Source organism: Cynocephalus volans, chromosome 13 (genome assembly GCF_027409185.1).
Source record: "Cynocephalus volans isolate mCynVol1 chromosome 13, mCynVol1.pri, whole genome shotgun sequence".
NCBI lineage: Eukaryota > Metazoa > Chordata > Mammalia > Dermoptera > Cynocephalidae > Cynocephalus > Cynocephalus volans.
Window position 1 is genome coordinate 90,274,381 of NC_084472.1, and position 19,424 is coordinate 90,293,804.

The 19,424-nt window shown below is 37.2% G+C and overlaps 1 protein-coding gene and 1 non-coding gene across 5 annotated transcripts in view; both read right to left on the reverse strand.

Moving 5' to 3' along the window:
• Nucleotides 1-19,424, reverse strand: part of LRP2BP (LRP2 binding protein) — a 46,138-nt gene that overhangs the window by 12,148 nt on the left and 14,566 nt on the right. For all 4 annotated transcript variants that reach the window (XM_063077443.1, XM_063077440.1, XM_063077441.1 and 1 more), the window contains exons 2-8: nt 16,372-16,457; nt 14,974-15,100; nt 14,114-14,226; nt 13,094-13,207; nt 1,633-1,775; nt 1,449-1,554; nt 120-343 (exon numbers count right to left, since the gene is read on the reverse strand). In XM_063077443.1, the coding sequence (XP_062933513.1) occupies nt 120-343; nt 1,449-1,554; nt 1,633-1,775; nt 13,094-13,207; nt 14,114-14,226; nt 14,974-15,100; nt 16,372-16,431 (887 nt within the window). In that variant the 5' untranslated portion in view covers nt 16,432-16,457. The remainder of the gene's footprint in view (nt 1-119; nt 344-1,448; nt 1,555-1,632; nt 1,776-13,093; nt 13,208-14,113; nt 14,227-14,973; nt 15,101-16,371; nt 16,458-19,424) is intronic.
• LOC134362310 (U7 small nuclear RNA) lies at nt 4,608-4,669 on the reverse strand. Its single transcript, XR_010021586.1, has one exon. It is a non-coding gene; the product is annotated as a U7 small nuclear RNA (small nuclear RNA).

Genomic DNA, 19,424 nt, shown 5'->3' on the forward strand with positions numbered 1-19,424 from the left:
AACCTTCCAGCACCTTAATCGTGGACTTCCTAGAATCCAGAACTGTGAGAAATAGATTTCTGTTTAAGTTAGTCTGTGGTATTCTGTTATAGCAGCACAAAACAGACTAAGACATTCACCTTTTGGAAAATGCAACACACTTTGTAAAAAATTTCATCTTATAGTAATACGCCACAAGATTCCCTTGAGCATAGACATTTCCACGTTCTGCTGCTTCTCTTAAGCAATGCAGGGCAGCTTCTGTGTCCTGGCGGATGCCTTGTCCATAGAAGTACATAAGACCAAGTGCACCCTGGGATTCCAGATTTCCGTTGCCACATGCTTCTGAATGCCAGTAAAATGCCTAGGGAAAGGCACAATTTCATTATTTTATTTTTTCACAAGGTGAAATAAGGGAATACTGAAAAGAAAAAAATTTCTAATTATAAGATAGTACTATCATTCATCTCTAGGAAATAGTCTTAGCCCCTTCAATGTGTTTCATCCCAGCACCAAATTCACATGCTTAAAAGAGAGTGCAAAGGTTAGCCCCTCTGCTGTCTACCCATAATACAGGTGAGGTCACAGTCCAGAGGTCACAGCAAAGGAGGATCAGCTGTCCTAGGTTTCAGGATTTTCACATTTTCCACAGTAAGGATCAAGGTGTGCAAACTAGGAACTAAGTGTCTGAAAGGCTTAGAGGCACACCTGTTATGTGTCACAGCAAGGGAGGGAAGAGCTGCAGATGCTAAGGGAGTTAGAACTCCAACTGGCTCCCAGAGATGGCATCTGCCAAGACCAAAGGCTACCATGGATAAAAGCTGGATGTAGTCTCAAGCACAGTTGCTTAATACTCAGCTACAGTGACTTTGAATTAGTTTAAAAAATTATTTCCAAGTGGTTGCTCAAGTATTCTGAGAATGGTCTACTTGCCTCTTACAAATTTGTCATTAATGTCTCTCTTAGAAGTAGGACTTGGCCCTACATTTCCTTCTTATAGAATTTCGTGGAAAGTGTTTCAATTATTGAGGATTGAAGAGATTATGTTTCTGTGAAAATCTTAAATGGATTTAATTTTTAATTCTTAATTAAATTAGTATCATTTATTACTTCTCCAAATCAAAGGTAATTTATTCATACTTAAAAGGATTTCGGCCTTAATTTCAAGACTCTCCCTCTTCTTTTAGCTTTTATAGTATAATATTTTGTATGGGTAGCTTTTCATAATATACAAAATACTCTCACACCTATGGTCTCCTTTGGTAGAGGTAAGGAAGGTACTAGCATTTATAAAGAAGTAAAAAGTGTGAAGTGAGCTTTGAGATCCTAAAATGTAAACTTGCTTAAAATATAGGAGATATTCAAAGTTACACACTTATTCTCCAACATCCTTAAAAAGGAAATGGTGAAACAAATACTAATCTAAATATAATGCTAACATTAAAAAAGAAAAGCAAAGGAAATGTTACCTTTTCTAATTCTTTAGGCTCTTTTGTTGAATAGTACAATCCTAGGATACTTTGAGCCTTCACACTAGCTTTTGGATTTCCATTGTCTGCCCCAAAAAGCCACAGTCTAAAAGAGAACATAAGGCAAGTTATTCTTTGTTTCAGCATTTCATCCAAATAAAATCTTGTTCTTAGGCAAGATTACCTTTCAGCTTCCTCATTTGATTGTTTAACACCTTTTCCTTCATAATAAGCTCTTCCGAGGTTGTAAGCAGCTGCAAATTGTAAGTGTCTTGCTTTGGGACATGGAGAATCAAGAATTTTCTTCATATAGTCCACTCCTTTTTCCTTCCACAAAGGAAAAGAACAAGCAAAAAAACCCCATCAATGGATGAATGGATTAAAAAAAACCCTATGGTATAAATACACAATGGAATACTATACAGCTATAAAAAATGATATCATTTACAGCAACATGGATGGAACTGAAAACCATCATGTTAAGTGAAGTCAGGTACAGAAAGACAAATACCATGTGGTCTCACTCATATGTGTAATATAAAAAAAAAATAAGTGGCTCTCATAGAAGCAGAGAGTGAATAATGTTACGGGTACGGGGGTGGGAGGAGAAGAAATGGTGGACTAATGGGCACAAAACTATGCTATCTACCCTAAGTGAATCATTGTGCACTGTACCCCACAAATGGGTATGAGTACATGTTAAAATTTAGTTTATTAAAAAAAAAAACCCTAGTTTTTTTAGTTGCACCCAAACTAAATTTCTTTCTCCCCAAATGTAAAGTGTTCACCCTCTGACATGATGTATAATGTCATGAGTCTATTCCCAAGGGATATGACTGTCCTGGATTCTGAAGGCTAGAGATAAGAAGGGAAAGAATTTGTAAAATAATATCTCTTGATCAGGTACTCCCCAGAGTTCTGGGATATAAGAAAATTCCTTCATTTTATAGCTTCCAGAGTTGCATTAAGTTTGAATATGAGTTTCCTTTTGCTCTACAGCCTCCCAGTTTATAACCCTCATCCCAAATTAGCACAGTTGTTAGAACTTATCAAAGTGCAAGAATAGCCAGTAACTTCTTTCACATTTAGAACATTTACAGTACACTCGTGAGTCCTTAATAAAAACTGCCTTCTCTTCAAGCATACTTCCACTAAGTGTGCTCAGTGATAATTAACATGCAATATAACAATCTTCATATGACATCCACATAGTCACAAAGAAAGCATAAGACATTCTAATCACTAGCAACAAAAGAACTGCCCCTCCCCACAAAATCCATCAACACAAACCTTCAGAAATCTCTCAAAAAAAGAAAATAATATTGGATAGTCAAATGCATTTTTATATACTGAGTTCTAGCTTTTACCCTTTCACTATTCTCTCAAAGTGCTATTGCTGGCTAAACACCATGGTAATAGATGAGAAAATTAAGGTGTTTTAGTGATTCTGAGATTACAGGGATTTATTTTTGTGAATGTAGGAGGTAGGAATCATTTATTCCCCCAACTGGATAATAAGAGTGAAATTAAGGGAACAGTTGTTGAGTGAAGTGGTTGTGTAAATTCTCCCATAGATAGCAATGATTAAATCTGGACAAAATATAAAAAACAATTTTTAAAGGCCCTGGAAAATGTACCAAAGGAAACAAGCTGGAGAAGAGATTACGCTTTAAAATTGCAGCTGGAAGGGATCCACAATGTTCAGTGAATTCCAGACAGGATAAATACAAAAACCTTCTAGGCACGCATCAAAGTCAAACTTATGAAAGCCAAAGATAAAGAAAATCTTGAAAGCAGCCAGAGAAAAATGACACATTATATACAAGGGAAAAACAATACAATTAGTGACTGACTTCTCATGAGAAATAATAAAGGCCAGAAGATTTTAGAATGAGGTGTTTAAAGTGCAGGAGGAAAAAACTTTCAACTAGAAAAACAATTCATCAACAATGAAGGCAAATTAAAGGTAGTTTTAGAAAATCAAAAATTGGAGGTGATTTATCACCTGTGGACCTGCACTACGAGAAATGCCCTTAAAAGGAAGTTCTTCAGGTGAGAAGAAAGTGGGAAATGGTGTTGATGGCAGCTCAGGTTAGTAGGAAGAAATGATCACCAGAAATGGCAAATATGTAGCAGATATAAAAGGACTTGCACATGTATAAACACATATGATGGTACTTCAAAATGTTTATAGAAAAATGGAATTAAAAGATAACAAATCTTTCCATGAACTTTTTGAAAGCCAACATGTGTATGTTTATACATTTTTATTTTTTCATAAGATTTGTGACTAAAGCAAAAATTGGGACTGGTATTTTGTATTTGGGGGTTAATAACATCTATAAATGTAACATACATACCACAGCAAATAGAACCAAGGATCGGGGTTGTGTGGGTAAATAAAAACATATTTCTGTAAGGTTCTTATTTTGCATGAAGTCATTCAATATTCACTCTGTGTAAATTGTGGTAAGTTAAAGGTGCATATTATAATCTCTAGAGCACCTACTAAAACAAACAAAAATACATAGCTAGAAAATTAATGAATTAAAATGGAATACCAAAGGGCAATCACATTGGCCCATTGCCCTTTTTCATAGATTTGAAATAGAAATTTTATCATATACTAAATATCCTTAAATCTGTATGGGTGTTTCTGAACTCTCCATTTCTTTTCTATTTGTCTCCTGAACGAACACTATATTGCTTTAAGTTCTACACATTTACATTTGGCTATCCAGTAGTGTAAGTGCCCTCCCTCTGTTCTTCCTTTAAAATTAGCCTGACTATTGCATATTTGATTTTTCACAAGAATTTTAGAATCAGCTTGCCAAGTGACATAAAAAATCTTGTAGGAAATTTGCTGTTGATTACATTTAATATATAAAGTTGAATCTGTGGAGTGTTTAGAAGTAAGATGTAAAAACAGTGTCTCTGGAAAATAGAAGCACTGACAAATGCGGGGCAGCACTACCGCCTGATGGACCTGCAGACTATGACTTAATAAAACAATGTCTCCTGCAATCTGTCACTAAATTCATTCAAATGATTACTGCCTTATGGTAGAGAAAGTTTTAAAAACCTTTTCAGAATTCTGACTGAGATAGGGCAAAAAAATCTAAAACAGGTAAAACTGTCCTCACCACAATTTTTTTCATGGGAGGTTTTCCAGTATAAACCACAAAACCTGCTAAACAAATTCTAATAGAGCTTTAACACTTCTCACTACAATTTTATCTGAGCTGAAAAATTTTTGCTTTATCATTTTTTTCCCAATGCTCGTCCCAAATTCCATTTGTAGCTTTCCCAAATGCTGGGGTCCATGTGTGATTTGTGTGATTATTTCTATAGAATAATAGTGACCTTTTAATACTCCCAGAAGAAAACAGACATTTCAGTTCTACCATATAAAGCATATATGGTTCAACCAGACTCTGGACCAAAGTAGTATCAAGAACAACTTCATAAATTAGTGAAAAAAATTTAAAGCGTTTGATCTTTGCCCCTTCACCTTGGGTAATTGTACAATCAAACTAAGGATTACACTGTTAGAAGAAGGGACCTACAGGTGCTGTCTTCTTTTTAATACTGTGGTCTCCATATACTCATGTAATTATGTTCAAGTCATTCTATTTTGGAGTTAACATATGTCAGCTTATTGAATCTATAAATATTTACTTTCTCTCCATGTTCTTACTTCCCACATTATCTAGCAGATTCTATATCTATTACCATATTCATTCCTCTTTTCCTCTCTCCTTTCATGACACTGGCTCATCTGGCAAATACGCATTCTTCTGCCTACTCTGCTGCACTCAAGCAGCTAAACGTAGCTGGAGAAAAACACAAGCACGGTGACAGGTCTTTCTTTAAATTTATGACCACAAATTTCAGAGCGAGCCCTCAGCACGGGCAATCAGTCCTATGAGTTTGTCTCCTCAATTATCTCTTCCTCCTACTGGAGAATAAGATACTGCTTCAGACCTTGCTGTCTCTCCTCAAACTTCCATGCTCCCGTCCCCGTCCTCTTCCTCAGCTCATGGCTTCACTTTTTTCTTTTTTTACTTTTTTTTTTTTAAATAAAAAATATGGAGCACTTTACAAATTTGTGGGCTAAGCTCATATTCTCTGTATCGTCCCAATTTTGCTATACCTGCTGCTGAGGTGAGCATATAGCTTCACTTTTATTTCACTGAGAAGATAGAAGGAATCAAAAGAAACACTAAATCTATCAATTTACCTTATTCATCAATGTTTTCTTCTCTGCTAGATTTTGTTTATCAACTGGCAGATATATTGTGGTGTCTTTGATGGGGCGGGGAGAGACTTTCCCTTGAGTCCATGAACCTCTGCAATTACTGAGCATACATTTGTTCCACTTCATAGCAGAACTCCCTACTTCTCTCCACTTCCTCACCTCCATATATCTCCTCAGCCCACTCCAGTCATGGTCCAATATGACTCCACTGAAAATGTTTTGGTCATAACTGTTGCTCAGTCTTCATTCTACACTACCTGTCAGCAGAATTGGAGACAGATGGGCACTGCCTCCATCTTGAAACATTTTCATCATTTGACTTCCTGATCACCCAGCATTCCTGATTTTCCTCCATTCTCCCTGGCTGCTTCTCAACCTCCTTTGCTGGCTGCTCCCTTTTCTTCTGACCATTAGATATTGGAGGGCTCCCAGTCTGTCCTTGGTCTTTTTCTCTTCTGTGTTCACTTATTCAGCAATCTTGTCCAATCTGGTGTGTAACTACCATTGCTCCACAAATAACCCCCTGACTGCAGCAATGAGCTCCTGACTCTTCTTGACATCTCTAAGTAGGTATCTTAACAAGCACTTCCAACTTAAGCACTTGGGTATTTCTCCTGTTCCCCAAACCTGCTCCTCCCTCAGTCATCCCATTTTTATTAAATGGCAACATCATCCACTCAAGCCAAAAAGTGGGAATCATACCTGATTCCCTCCCATTATCCCCATGCCTCTCACAATCCATCAGAAAGTCCTGTCTCCTCTAAACAGCACATCCTAAATCTGTCCACTTTTCTCTATTTCCACTATTATAACTTTTAAAAAGCTGCCATCTTATCTGAACTGCTGCCACGGCTTCCTAACTGGACTTCCTGCTTCTATTCCTGTCTCCATTCAATCCATTCTTCATATAACAGACAAAATGATTTTTTTAAAAGGTAAATCATATTATTTTCATTCTGCCTTAGAGACTTCACATAGCATTGAGAGTAAAATCAAAACACTTGGCCACAGTTTACCAAGTCCCATGTGGCCTGGCCATTGCCTCACTGGTTTAACTACACTCCGGCCATACCGTTCTTTCTGTTCCTCAGGCCTTAGCATTAACTATATCTTTTGGCTGGAATATGATTCTTCTAGATCAGTACAGGAATGCTCCTTCTTGTTACTAGTTCGTGGTTCAAATGTCATATCCTCAAAGTGGCCCTCTCAATCTGAGGCTAAAGGCCTTCCTAGTCTAAAGTGGCCTTTCTAGCCACTTTCATATTTCACCTTATATTCTTCATAGTTCATATCGTTATCCGGTACTATGTAGCTCGTCTCTTTCTCCCAGATAGAACTTTGTCTTGTGCCATGCTGTTTCTCCAGTGCCTAGAAAAGTGCCAGGCCCATAGCAGGGGTTCAAAAATATTTGTTAGAAAAATAAATGGCAGATTCTGGGACTGTAAGTGTGCAGCTGCAGGATGGGGGTGGTAGCACAATTGGGGAGGGGGAGACCACTAGCATATTGGGGAAATATTTGTTCACATGATCGATCATGAGGTTAGAGTTGAATATGGAAGTAAATATGGCAAAAGAGGACAAAAGACTAGGAGAAAATAGAGACTAAAGGACCGGACTAAGAGGTCAAAGACCTTGTTTAGTGGCAGGGAGAGAATAAGAGACCTGTAAGGCTCAGGATATAGTCATAGGATAGACTGAAGTTTAAGATTTTGTATGTCAAGTAGTTTCAGATAATAGCAGTGTTCAGGGCCTGGCCATGGGTTGGCTGGCTGAAATAGAGTGGAGACAAAGGGCACTGGAGATGCTCTGGGCATGTCAAGGAACTCTAAGGCTAAAGTGTTGGATTGTTCATCCTCATGGACAGTAAAGTTAGATAAAATGAAGGAATGACATGGGGAGGAAAACTAATCCCAGAGTCAAAGCCTTCAGATTAATGTTAGGGAATGACTGATGTCCAGGAAATTGATAGAACTAGGAAAGCAGTGGCTTGGTATGAACTTCACAATAGGTACTTTGTGCATGGGGTGGAAAGAGAAAACGGTTGGAACATGAATTGGGGAATGAAAATAATGCCAGCTCCACTGTGGTACATTGGGGGATCCAGTAAAGATGGCTGCTTGTGGGACAACAAAGTTTATGATAAAGCAAGGAAGTAAAGGAATTAGTCTGAGAAAAGGCTAAGGGTGTAAGGGACTATATTTGGCAACTGAAGGTTTAGGAGGGAAGGCAGCAGTGGGGGAGGGAGAGACAATAAAAAGCATTATGGAGTCAAGAATATGAGAGAGGACACATCAGTAGAGAGGCACACATTTAGTGTGGTGGCCAAAGGCGATCCAGCTGTGAGGCTTGGTGGGACCAACTCAACTCATTTCCAAATGGAATTCTGGTCTCAAATTCAGATACAGTCACAGTGGGCTTGGCCTTAGGATGTCTGCTGAAGCCCCCGCCAGTGGCAGCAACCAGGCAGAGACAGCAAACTCAGGGCTTAGGTGAGGTATGGAATGGCGGTTACTGATTTGAAAACTAAAGAAGGATGCTAGTTTGATAATATGATGATAAAAAGCCTCTCAGAGGAATAAATTTGAGCAGAGACCTGAATGATGGGAAGGTCACAAAAGAGATGACTAAACTGCTTTGTTTGAGAAAAGGAGATGAATTTGTTTTTGCTTTGGAGACTCGGAGTTGCCTTGGCATTATGGTGCCTTAATCAGGAAATAAGCTACCAGAAACCACGAATTTAATAACTTGGTTTAGCTAACATTACTCAGATTTCCAAAGATTGATCGGCTGGGGTAATGGACAAGATGGAGTTTCTGGACTTGCAAGACTAAAGCCAAATTCTGAGTCAAGGAGAATTTGCCAATTAAATATTACTTTATGCAGCCTCTTGGCAACTACCTGGCTTTCCATAGGAACAATGATTTTTAATTCTGACATTTTGACATGAAAGTCTTGGGAAATTCTTAAAGATGGATAGGACATGATCAGATTTCTGTTTTGGAAATATGGCTTTGGTGGCAGTATGACTGATGAATTTGGGACATGGGCTGAAGTTGAGGATCTGCTTTTGTTATAATCCAGGTAAGGGGTACAGTGGGCCTGAACTGAAACAAAGGGAATGAGGATAAAGATATTCAGGAGACAGTATGAGCAGGACAGTGTGAGGAGTTGGTTATGGAAAATATTTTTTCTGCTTATGCAAGGACTTTATCTAGTTTGGGCTCTTAACATTAAACAGCTACTCTCAAGTGTTAAGGAAACATACTCCTTAGTACTGTTTGTTAAAAAGTTTTTATTATGAATAAATATTGATTTCTTTGAAATGCCTTTTTAATACATACCGAAACCATCATATGGTTTCTTTTATTTAAGCTATTAAAGTGGTATATTATATTTACAGGTTTTGTTATATTGAATTATTAAATTTCTGGGTAACAAAATACTTGGTTATTACATATTATCCTTTTAATGTATTAAAAATTGTGTTTGTAATAAGGACAAGTATTTTACTATCTTAACAACTGCCAACATGATTTTTCTCAGAGAGATGTGATCTTACTAGGAAAGTTCTTTGAAAATGGTAATAATGGTAAGATAAAATACACAACTATGTCATTTTAAAATCTTTAAAATATCTGCAAAAAATCTAGCCAAAAAGAATTTACAAAAACAAAAAGAATCAATAATTTAAATTTACCAAAGAAATAATAAATCCCCGAAAGTATGTATGTTATATGTTTTATATACTGTATTCTTACAATAAAGTAAGCTAGAGAAAAGAAAATGTTATTAAGAAAATCATAAGGAAGAGAAGATACATTTAAAAAGCATTTAAATACATTGAAAAAAATTCTCATATAAGTTGGCTTGTGCAGTTCAAACCTATGTTGTACAAAGGTCAACTGTACTGCAGTGTGCAAGAAGAGAGCTGGGTGAGTTGGATCTGGGCTACTGAAAGAGCTTCCCCAACTTTGCTCATGTTGCTTCCTCTGTCTAAATGCCATTCCTTCCTTTATATGCTTTTCTTATCATTAAGATATAGCTTGTGTGAGCTGTTCGATGAAAACTCCCTTGACCCCAACTTCATGCCTAACACATGTATCTATTTCAATCCAGGACACTTAACTGCACAGATAGTATTTCTTAGACTATAAATGCCTTTTCATTCTCATCTTTGATTATCTAGCACCTAGGACTGTTTCTTTCTTTCTTTTTTTTTTTCTTCTTAATTTTACTTTGTCGATATACAATGTGGTTGATTATTGTGGCCCATTACCGAAATCTCCCTCCCTCCTCCCTCGCCCCCTCCCACCCAACAATGTCCTTTCTGTTTGCTTGTCGTATCAACTTCAAGGAATTGTAGTTGTTATGTCTTCTCCACCACCCCCGGTTTTTTTTTTTTTTTTTTTGTGTGTGTGTGTGTGTGTGTGTGTGAATTTATTTATTTATTTTTAGCTCCCACCAATAAGTGAGAACATGTGTATTTCTCTTTCTGTGCCTGACTTGTTTCACTTAATATAAGTCTCAAGGACTGTTTCTAACATCATCCCAAATGTTTGTGGAATGAAAGAGTGAGTAAGTAATACATTAATCCGATGCATTAATCTAACTAAACCAGGACTGGAAAGGTCAGAAGAGTAAGCACATACTTCATGAGTTGCATAGCAGGTGCTCACAGTACCAAAAATAGAAATGGATTTTTCTAGCCACTTTTGTGTTCTTTAAGGGCAATTCCAAGGATGACTGCAACCTTTATGAATGATACCAGTGCACTAAGAAACTCCACTGCCTTAAGTGTTAATATTTGTGTGCATTTAAAAGAGTAGATTTGTAAATGAATTAGATGTGGAATCAGAGACAGGAAGATGTATATTAAACATCTAGAGAGAGATAGGCAATTGGCTATATGGATCTCGAATGAGGTTCTGGTATGAAGACGTAAGGGAGAGAGGGTGTTAACCATGGGACTGGCTGTGCTTATTCAGGGAGAGAGGGCAGAAGAGGGCAAGAGAGGACCAAGGCCTAGATTCGGACACAATTCAACACTGACACAGAAGAGAAGCAGCTGGCAAAAGTACCTGAGAAGAGGTAGCTGTGAAGTAGGAGGCAAAATAGAAAAACTGAAAATTGTATTACAAACACATGGGAGATGGTAGAAGGAGGTGTGTATATCAACATAGGAAAATCAGATGAAGTAAAGATATCTGAGCTTCTAAGAGAGCACGGTGTTTCAAGGAGGGTGTGGTCAACTGTGTTCAATTTGGAGTAAGTAAGGGCAATGTAGTCATGTATTCTTATGCTACTAAGCTTTTAACAGGTTAAATTTTAAACAGGTTAAAATAAAATATCTTGTATTTAATGCAAATATTCCTTTTTTCCATCATTCATTCATCATTTCATCATAGAATACTATGATTATAAAAAGAGTAAAAATAAAGAATTTCAGGAATTTAAATGTAGTCACGATCATTTGCCTTATACAAGATAGAGGCAGGAAGGAAAATGGTCATTGGATGTTGATTATATGTGCAGTGTGTTAGGTGTTTTTATATGTCGTCATTTAATGTCATGAACAACTGTGTGGATTAGGCTAATGGGTTTTATTTCATTCACAATGATTGAATTGGTCATGTTTCCTTAAAGCTTTGTATTGATAAAGGTTCTGACTCAGTTGGAAAGAAGTCCATGACCAAAGGAGGGGGGAATGGCAAGTTTATCTCTAACATAGGTTTATTTATCCTTGTTTTACAAACAAGAAAACTAAAGCTCAGAAATATTAGGTAATTTTCCCAAGATCGTACTGCTAACAAGTGGTGAAGCCAAAATTTAAAAGCCTGTGTGCTGTTCAGATTTTGGAATTTTAATATACAATTATGGATGAGAAAGCTTTGCTAGTGAACACAGAGAAATAAACTTGTAAATGTCTTTGAAAGTTAAAAAAATAAATTCCCAATTTTTATTTGACAATGTATGAAATTTCTTTGTAAGATGAGGCAAAAAATTAATTAATTAATTAATTAAAATAATAAATAATAGAGAAAATTATAATACTGATCTCCAAATCTCATAGCTTGGTTTATTCTCTTTTATCTTTTAACATGCCAAAATAAATAAGGCTTAGATAGATTATTGATTTTCAATAGATTATGCAGATATTAAAATGATGATGTAGATTACATTTATTGACAAGAAAGGACATTCAAAATACCTTGTTAGGTAAAAAAAGATATTACAAAACGGTATGTATAATATCGGTCCTATATTGAAAACGTATATATATGTATGTGTGTATAACTATATATACAAATATATATAAATTTATATATAATAATGTGTTTATATCTGATAGTAGAATTTAGAGTGATTCTATTTTTGCTTAATTTCTAATTTTTATCCATGTTCATGTAGCTTTGAAATAACTTTTAAAAATGAAGGCATTTTAAACAGAAATGTTATTGACAGCTAATGGCAGCAAGAAACATTTTCTGCAGTAAATCAGAGAATTCAAAATGTAATGGCCCCCAAGAGACTCAAATTGTGCAATTAAAAAAATTCATGGCAAACTGACAATGCAATTTCTCAGCCAAGATTATCTGAATTTCCCACAGTATCTATTTATGACCTGGTATCTCAAAATTTAGAGCTATAGATGTCTTTACTATTTATATAGTGTATAAAAATTCCAATTTTTATAAGGCCCCTAGATTTGAAGGAAATTTCTATAATGTTTCCAGGGAATATTTTAACACATCAAAGATTTTATTGTTAATATGAGGACCATGCTCAGAAAAGGAGTCTGAACCTTACCCCTTCCCTGCCCCTCAATAAAGTGAACTCTCGCTGGTAGAACTTCATGTTCTATAAAAGACAAACTAGGTACTAAAAGATATTTAACCAATGAGAAGTTGATACTAATGTTGATTTCCCCATATGTACTCACAGCTTCAACAAAAATATAGTGACCAATTCAATTCAGAAGCAATTTTAGTAGAATAATCCTAGTTCACTGTTAGCACACAGGAGGAAATAATTGGAAAGGTTAAGCATTGTTCTAGCGTTTGGGGAGGGTCATTCGAAGTAAACTTATCAAAAGATCAAGTAAGAGAGTCCCATTCTTTTTTATAGCTGAACCCAGTTATACAAGAATCTCAAAGAATTTTGTAGAGAAGCTGCTAGCCTGGGGCTGGAGAAGGAGAGAGGGGCAAAAAGAAATCGATTTTGTTTTTTACATAAACATAAAAATGATACTGATATCCTCTAAAATGCTAAAAAGTTAGATATTATTAAAATGTAAGAATAGAGATATATTATTAATATATAAATGATTTTAGTTTTATCAAATAATCCATTAACAATAAAATCTTAAACATTGTGAACAATAACTTACAGCATCTGCAGTGGTGCCCAGCCCATCATAATACATGACTCCTAGCTGGTAAATTGCTTGATGATCTTTTTCCTTGATTTCTTCAAACTGTTCTAAGGCTTCTTCATACCATCCCTGTAAGCCCCCAGAAAATATTTAATTATATTTATTACGGTCTTAAAGTAATCCCAAACTGAGGCACCAGGAGGTTATTTGCCCAGAGGTACACAACAAGCAATACAGCCATTTTGAACCTATGGCCAAAACTGAGATCATGCTCTCAGCCACCGTGCTATCCTCAGAGCGACAAGTGCGTGATGAATCCTCAACAAATATTTGTTGCCAGGATAAATGAAAGGTGCCATCAAAAGGTTAGAGAGTAAGAAGGATAAATGTGAATAACTTCCCTAATATTCAGTGGATCGTGAGGAATTGGGTACAGTCTCTTTTCAGATCTTCCCTTGGGGTTCGATGAAGAATTGAAGCTATATTACTGACACCAAGGTCAAGGGTTTGGATCCCCATACTGGTTAGCCACCAAAAAAGAAAAAAAAAGAAGCTATATTACTGAAGTTGGGATGATAGTTTGCGTCATTCCTCCTAGGTCTACCTTGCAGGATATCCCAGCAAAATGTGGATAAACAGGGCAATTCCGTCCTCACTCTGTATAGAAACACACAAAGCTACCTTTAAGTACTAGATAAGAATCAGGGTCTTCAGTTGTTATTAATATGAAAATATTTTACAAATTATATTAAATATTGTGAACAAAAATATAAAGATTAGATTTTATATTTATAGTGTAAAAATAGATTTTATACCAAAATGACCCCCCAAAGTGACATTCATTAGAATGACTTTCATGAAGGAAGGTCAGATACCTCCTTAAGCTGGTAGCAGTGTATCATACTTAAAGCCATGATTGTAATCTGTGTAATTTGACAGAATCTCCCGGGTATAACAATGTAAAAAACTTCACGCAAAATTTTGCTATGAGGATCTAACAACAGAATTATAGGAAATGAAAACAAAAAATGATACCTCTTCAAAATATAGTTGACCTCGTAGGAAATATGCCAGCATGTCCCCTCTTACTATTCTTTCCTTCAAGAGCTGCAATGCCTTATCCAACAAATTAGCGTGGCTATAATGATCTATAATGATTAAAAAGGCAAAGCATTACATTAACCATACAATATGAATTTTATCTCTTGAAATAATGTTATATAGGATTCATCTAACATTATTAATACCAGTTTCCTTCCTAGTACTCATTCCTAAAATTGGCCTCCTTTAGCTCATGGGAAAAGCATTACCTAAAAAAAAGCATTATCACAGTACCTAACAGTATGCCTTATATCATCAAGAAGTATTGATTGGTTTTCAAACTAACCCTGTTTACTGCCAGGTAGGAGCTCTAGCAATATGGTCCATGCATTGGTTTCTCCTTGGGCAAAGTTATCTTGTTTGTGGGTGAGTTAAATTCTTAATTTGATCTTTAATTAGAACCACTCTAGCCAAATGAGCTAACCATTCCCAATTTAATTTTTTTTAAGTCTATACAAAAAAATGATAGCTTTAAATGCCAATTTCAAGTAAAGCTTGGCATTTTCTCTTTAAAGAAGTGACATCTAGTTTCTCTTTTCTAGAAATGTGTCCTTAAGTCCTGAGAGTAAAATCAGGATTGGGATCTAATTGAGAGACTTTCCACTGATGATTTGCTACCAGATAAATTAAGTAGCAATTTCACAGATTCTTGCAAGAAAGCTAGAAGAGAACTGTAAAATTAACCACTTCCTTGAAATCAGTAACACATATTTCTTGTCTTGTTTGCTCTAGCATACGTAATGAATTTTAGTGAAAATACTTTCTAAAGGAAGATTAAATATCAGGATTTGTACCAGTCTTTTCTTTTCTCCATTCGAAGACTTTTTGGTTCTTAGCAACATACTTGGATACAGAGGTATAAAAGGGGTTCCTGGGCAACTTTTCACTGGACAACTTCATCCTGTTTCTGCAATGTGTGTTCTGTAAACAAGAATAAAAAATAACATGGTAGAAATTTCTTCCTCCAGAAAAGTGCAAAGAGAGACTCCATTCCTAATTGTCACTCATTATAAAAAGCATCCTCCCCTCATGGCCTAGGGATAGGACACCAAAGTACCAGCTCTGGGATGTGAATGTTCATTCCTGGGAAACCAGGACCCTCCTAGCTGTGAGACATGGCCATCCTCCATGTCTGTTTCCACAGCAGACTGTTCGCAAGTCCGGTCTGGCTATGAGTTCACACGCTGCAATGAGTTACGTTACGCACAACAACTGCTGCCACTTAGTGGGAACTGGTGACATGGGTCCATAGTTATGGCTCTTGAGCACTGGTATCTTCCCGTGGTCTTCTAAATCAGGCTAATCTATTTCAAATTAAAGCATTTCTCTATTTTACTTGGGAATATACTTTATTTTCGCTGTGTTGCTCAGCTTTATCTTCCTATCTGTATTGGATTGCCATGTTATAAGATGGATCACAGTTAAGTGGGAAATTGGAGCCTTCATATAAAATGTAGAAGCCACCTCATTTGGGATGAAGAAGTCCAGGTTGGCCTAGGCTGAGGTAGTGAGACAGCAAACTCAGTTGTTGTTACTAAGCTTTTGTTGTTTACTCCTTGGCATTCTACTCTTACAGCTTACTTTCACCAATCAGAAACAAACTCCCAGTAGAGCTTCCTGATTGGTAGTCAAGAGAAGAACTCAAGAATCCCTTAGTGTGATTGGAAAGCTGCATTTATATAATTACATGATATGATTTTAGAGAATAAATTTCTTCATTAAATAAGAGTGGAATGTAGAAAAGGGAGATAATTCAGTATATTAGGGAAAAAAATCAATGAGCTATCTTTGCTATTTTGGAAAAGTCATTCACTCTTTTTAAGTCAATTTCCTCATCTGTAGTTTGGACTGTTAGTAGTTTGAATAAAGAATTTTAAAATGTCTCTTCCTAGATGTATAAAATTCTTTGATTATATGATGCCTGCAATCTTTAGTTTGTATTAGTGAATATAAAAATTCTCAGTGAGCTTTAGGGTGAAGCAATATTAGGTTAGGCATTTAGAAGAAAAAGAATCCAAATAGGATGATAAAAAATAACACTGTCAGTTATTACTCAGAAACTGGATATGGAAGTTTTTATTTTCACTGAAAACATTAGCCCAGTGTGCTACTATATCAAAAAGGCTAAGAAAAAACATGGCATATTCAGGAATGTCATCAGAAATGAAACAAACCAGAAAACAATACCTTACCTTACTTAAACTCTTGTTGACCTCTGTGGTTGTAAGACTGCACATGGCTTTTGTTGCCATAGCTCAAAAGGAGAGCTGGAGAGGGTCTGTAAAACAAAAAAAAAAGATTTATTGAGCTCTTACTAAATGCCAGATACTGTTCTTTGTTCTAAGTGCTTTACAGACACTAATGCCTACAAAACTTTATAAAATAGGGACTATTATGAGGCCCATTTAATGAGGAAACTGAGGCACAGTGAAAAAGTTAAGTAACTTGCCTAAGGTCACAGGGCTAGTAAATGGGAAAGCTGGGAGGCCCTAGCACCTATGCACTTTTTCATTATCCTATTCTGTCTCTCCAAAAAGCAAAACAAATGTGATTTTTTAACATGACAGGACTCCTGTAAGAAGATAATCCAAAATTTAGTACTTTTTAATTTGAGAAAATGAGAACTAAGAAGATTGAAAAAAGCAAGAGTATGTATTTATTTCTGCCAAATCTTAAGATTAGATATAAAATCATCATTTGAAATTTGACAACTATTTACATAATACATTGTAAATTTAGAAAATTCTGTAAGAGAAAATTGTAGACGTTAATTTATTGATAGAGTTTAGATGTATTGTCCCCACCAAAACTCATGTGGAAATCTGATCCCCAATGTGGCAGTGCTGAAAGCTGTTTGAGTCATGGGGGCAGATCCCTCATGAATGGATTAATGCTCTGTCTAGGGGGCGGGGGTCCTGAGTAAGATCTTGCTCTATTAGTTCCCATGAGAGCTGGTTGTTTAAAAGACCCTGGCACCTCCCCTCTCTCTTGCTTCCTCTCACCATGTGATCTGCTTGTACCTGCTGGCTGCCGGCCACTTTCCGCCATGAGCAGAAGCAGCCTGAGGCCCATGTCAGATGCAGCTGTCTCAGAATCATAAGCCAAATAAACCTCTGTTCTTTATAAGTTACCCACTTTCAGGTGATCTCTTATAGCAACATGTAACAAACTAAGACAAAATTGGTACTGAGGAGTGGGGTGTTGCTATACAGATACCTGAAAATGCGGAAGCAGCTTTGGAACTGGGTAAAAGGCAAACATTGGAGGAGTTTGGAGGATTTAGAAGAAGACAAAAAAATGAGAGAATGTTTGGAACATTTTAGAGTTAAATGGTTAAATCGTTGTGACCAGAATGTTGATAGAAATGGGGACAGTAAAGGTGATGTGAATGATGAGGTCTCAGATAGAAATAAGGAACTTATTGGGAATTGGACAAAAGATTACCCTTGCTACACCATAGCAAGGAACTTGGTTGCATTGTATCCATGCCCTTGGACTTTGTGGAAGGTGGGACTTAAGAGTTGTGAACCAGAATGTTTGGCAGAAGAAATTTCCAAACAGCAAAGCATTAAGGAAGCTACATGGCTTCTTGCAACAGCCTACACTGAGTTATGGCAGAAAAGCCATGAGGTAAAACCAGAGTTTAAAAGGGAAGCAGAGTGTAAAGACTTGGAAAATTTGCAGCTTGACCATGTGGTAGAGAAGCAGAGAGCATGCAATGGTGCAGCCCAGTGACCATTAGTTAAGAAGATTATTACAAATGAAAGGGATTATCAAGAGAAGGAGAAAAAGGCCCTGCAAGCATTGCAGAAGCCTCTGGAGCCAACTCTTCCATTTTAGGCCCAAAGACCTAGGGAGACTGAATGGTCTTGGGGAACAGGCTTGAAGAGCCCTCCACAGGCTCACTGCCCAGGACCACCTCAGGAAGCTGCTTCCAGCACTAGCACCCTGGCTGCTTTGGCTACTCCAGCTGTGGGTAAATTGGCCCCAGGCATGGCTGGACTGCAGCTTTGGAATATACAAGCTGGAAGCCTTGGAGGCATCCATGTGGTGTTAGGTCGGCAGGCTTGCAGAATGCTAGAGAGCTGTAGAGGCTTGGGGGCGTCCACCCCGATTTCAGAGGATGTGTGGAAAAGTCTGGGGACCCAGGAAGAGATCTGTCACGGGGTGGGGTCACCGCAGACAACCTTCACTAGAGCAACGCCAAATGGAAATGCAGGGTTGGAGTTGCAGCAGAGAAACCCCATCAGTGCCATGTCTAGTGGAGCCATGAGAGTGGGACCACCATGGAGACCCCAGACTTGTGGAGCTACCAGAGTGGAACAACAGCCTGGGAGAGCTGAAGTGTAGCCTGAGACCAGGAAAGCCATAGAAGCGGAGCTGCCCAAGGACTTGGGGGCACAATCCCCACACTAGCATGCAGAGGACACTGAACATGGAGTTGAGGCCCCTGGTTTTCCAGTTTTGAGATTTAATGCCTGCCCCGCTGGGTTACAGACTTGTTTAGGACCTGTTACACCTTTCTTTTGGCCTAGTTCTCCCTTTTGGAACTGGAATATATATCCTACGTTTGTCCCACCATTGTATGTTGGAAATAGACAACTTATATTGATTTCACAGACAGGACTTTGAACTTTGGACTTTTGAGTTGAAACAAATTAAGACTTTAGGGATGAAATGAATGTATTTGCATGTGAAAAGGACATGAGTTTTGGGGCCAGGGGCAGAATGTAGTGGATTGAATTATGTCACCCCAAAACTCAATGAAGCTTGAATTGTATCCACCAAATTTTATGTATTAGAAACTTAGCCCCCACTGTGACTGTTAAGAGGGTGGGAAATCCTATTAGGGTAATTATAAGGTGGGGCCTTGAAGAGGTGATAGGATTGTAGGACCGTGCAGTAGTAAATGGATTAAAAATGGTGGTCAGGGGCATGGTTCTGAGGGCTTTAAAAGAAGAGAGAGTCTGTCTGTCCTCTCTCTCTGTTCTCTGCTTCCACCATCTTGCAATGTGAGACGCCTGGGTCACTATCGCCACCAGCAGATGGACTTTGGGTTTCTCAGCCTCAGAAACTGTAAGCAAATAGACTTCATTTTCTTTATAAATTACCCAGTTCCACATATTTTGTTATAGCAACACAAAACGAACTAATACACTTATAATATAGAATCTGAAAGAATCTATGATTTTAAAGGGAAGGGCAGGTGTAGTGGATGCTAATAGTGCCCTTCTCAGATCCTTCT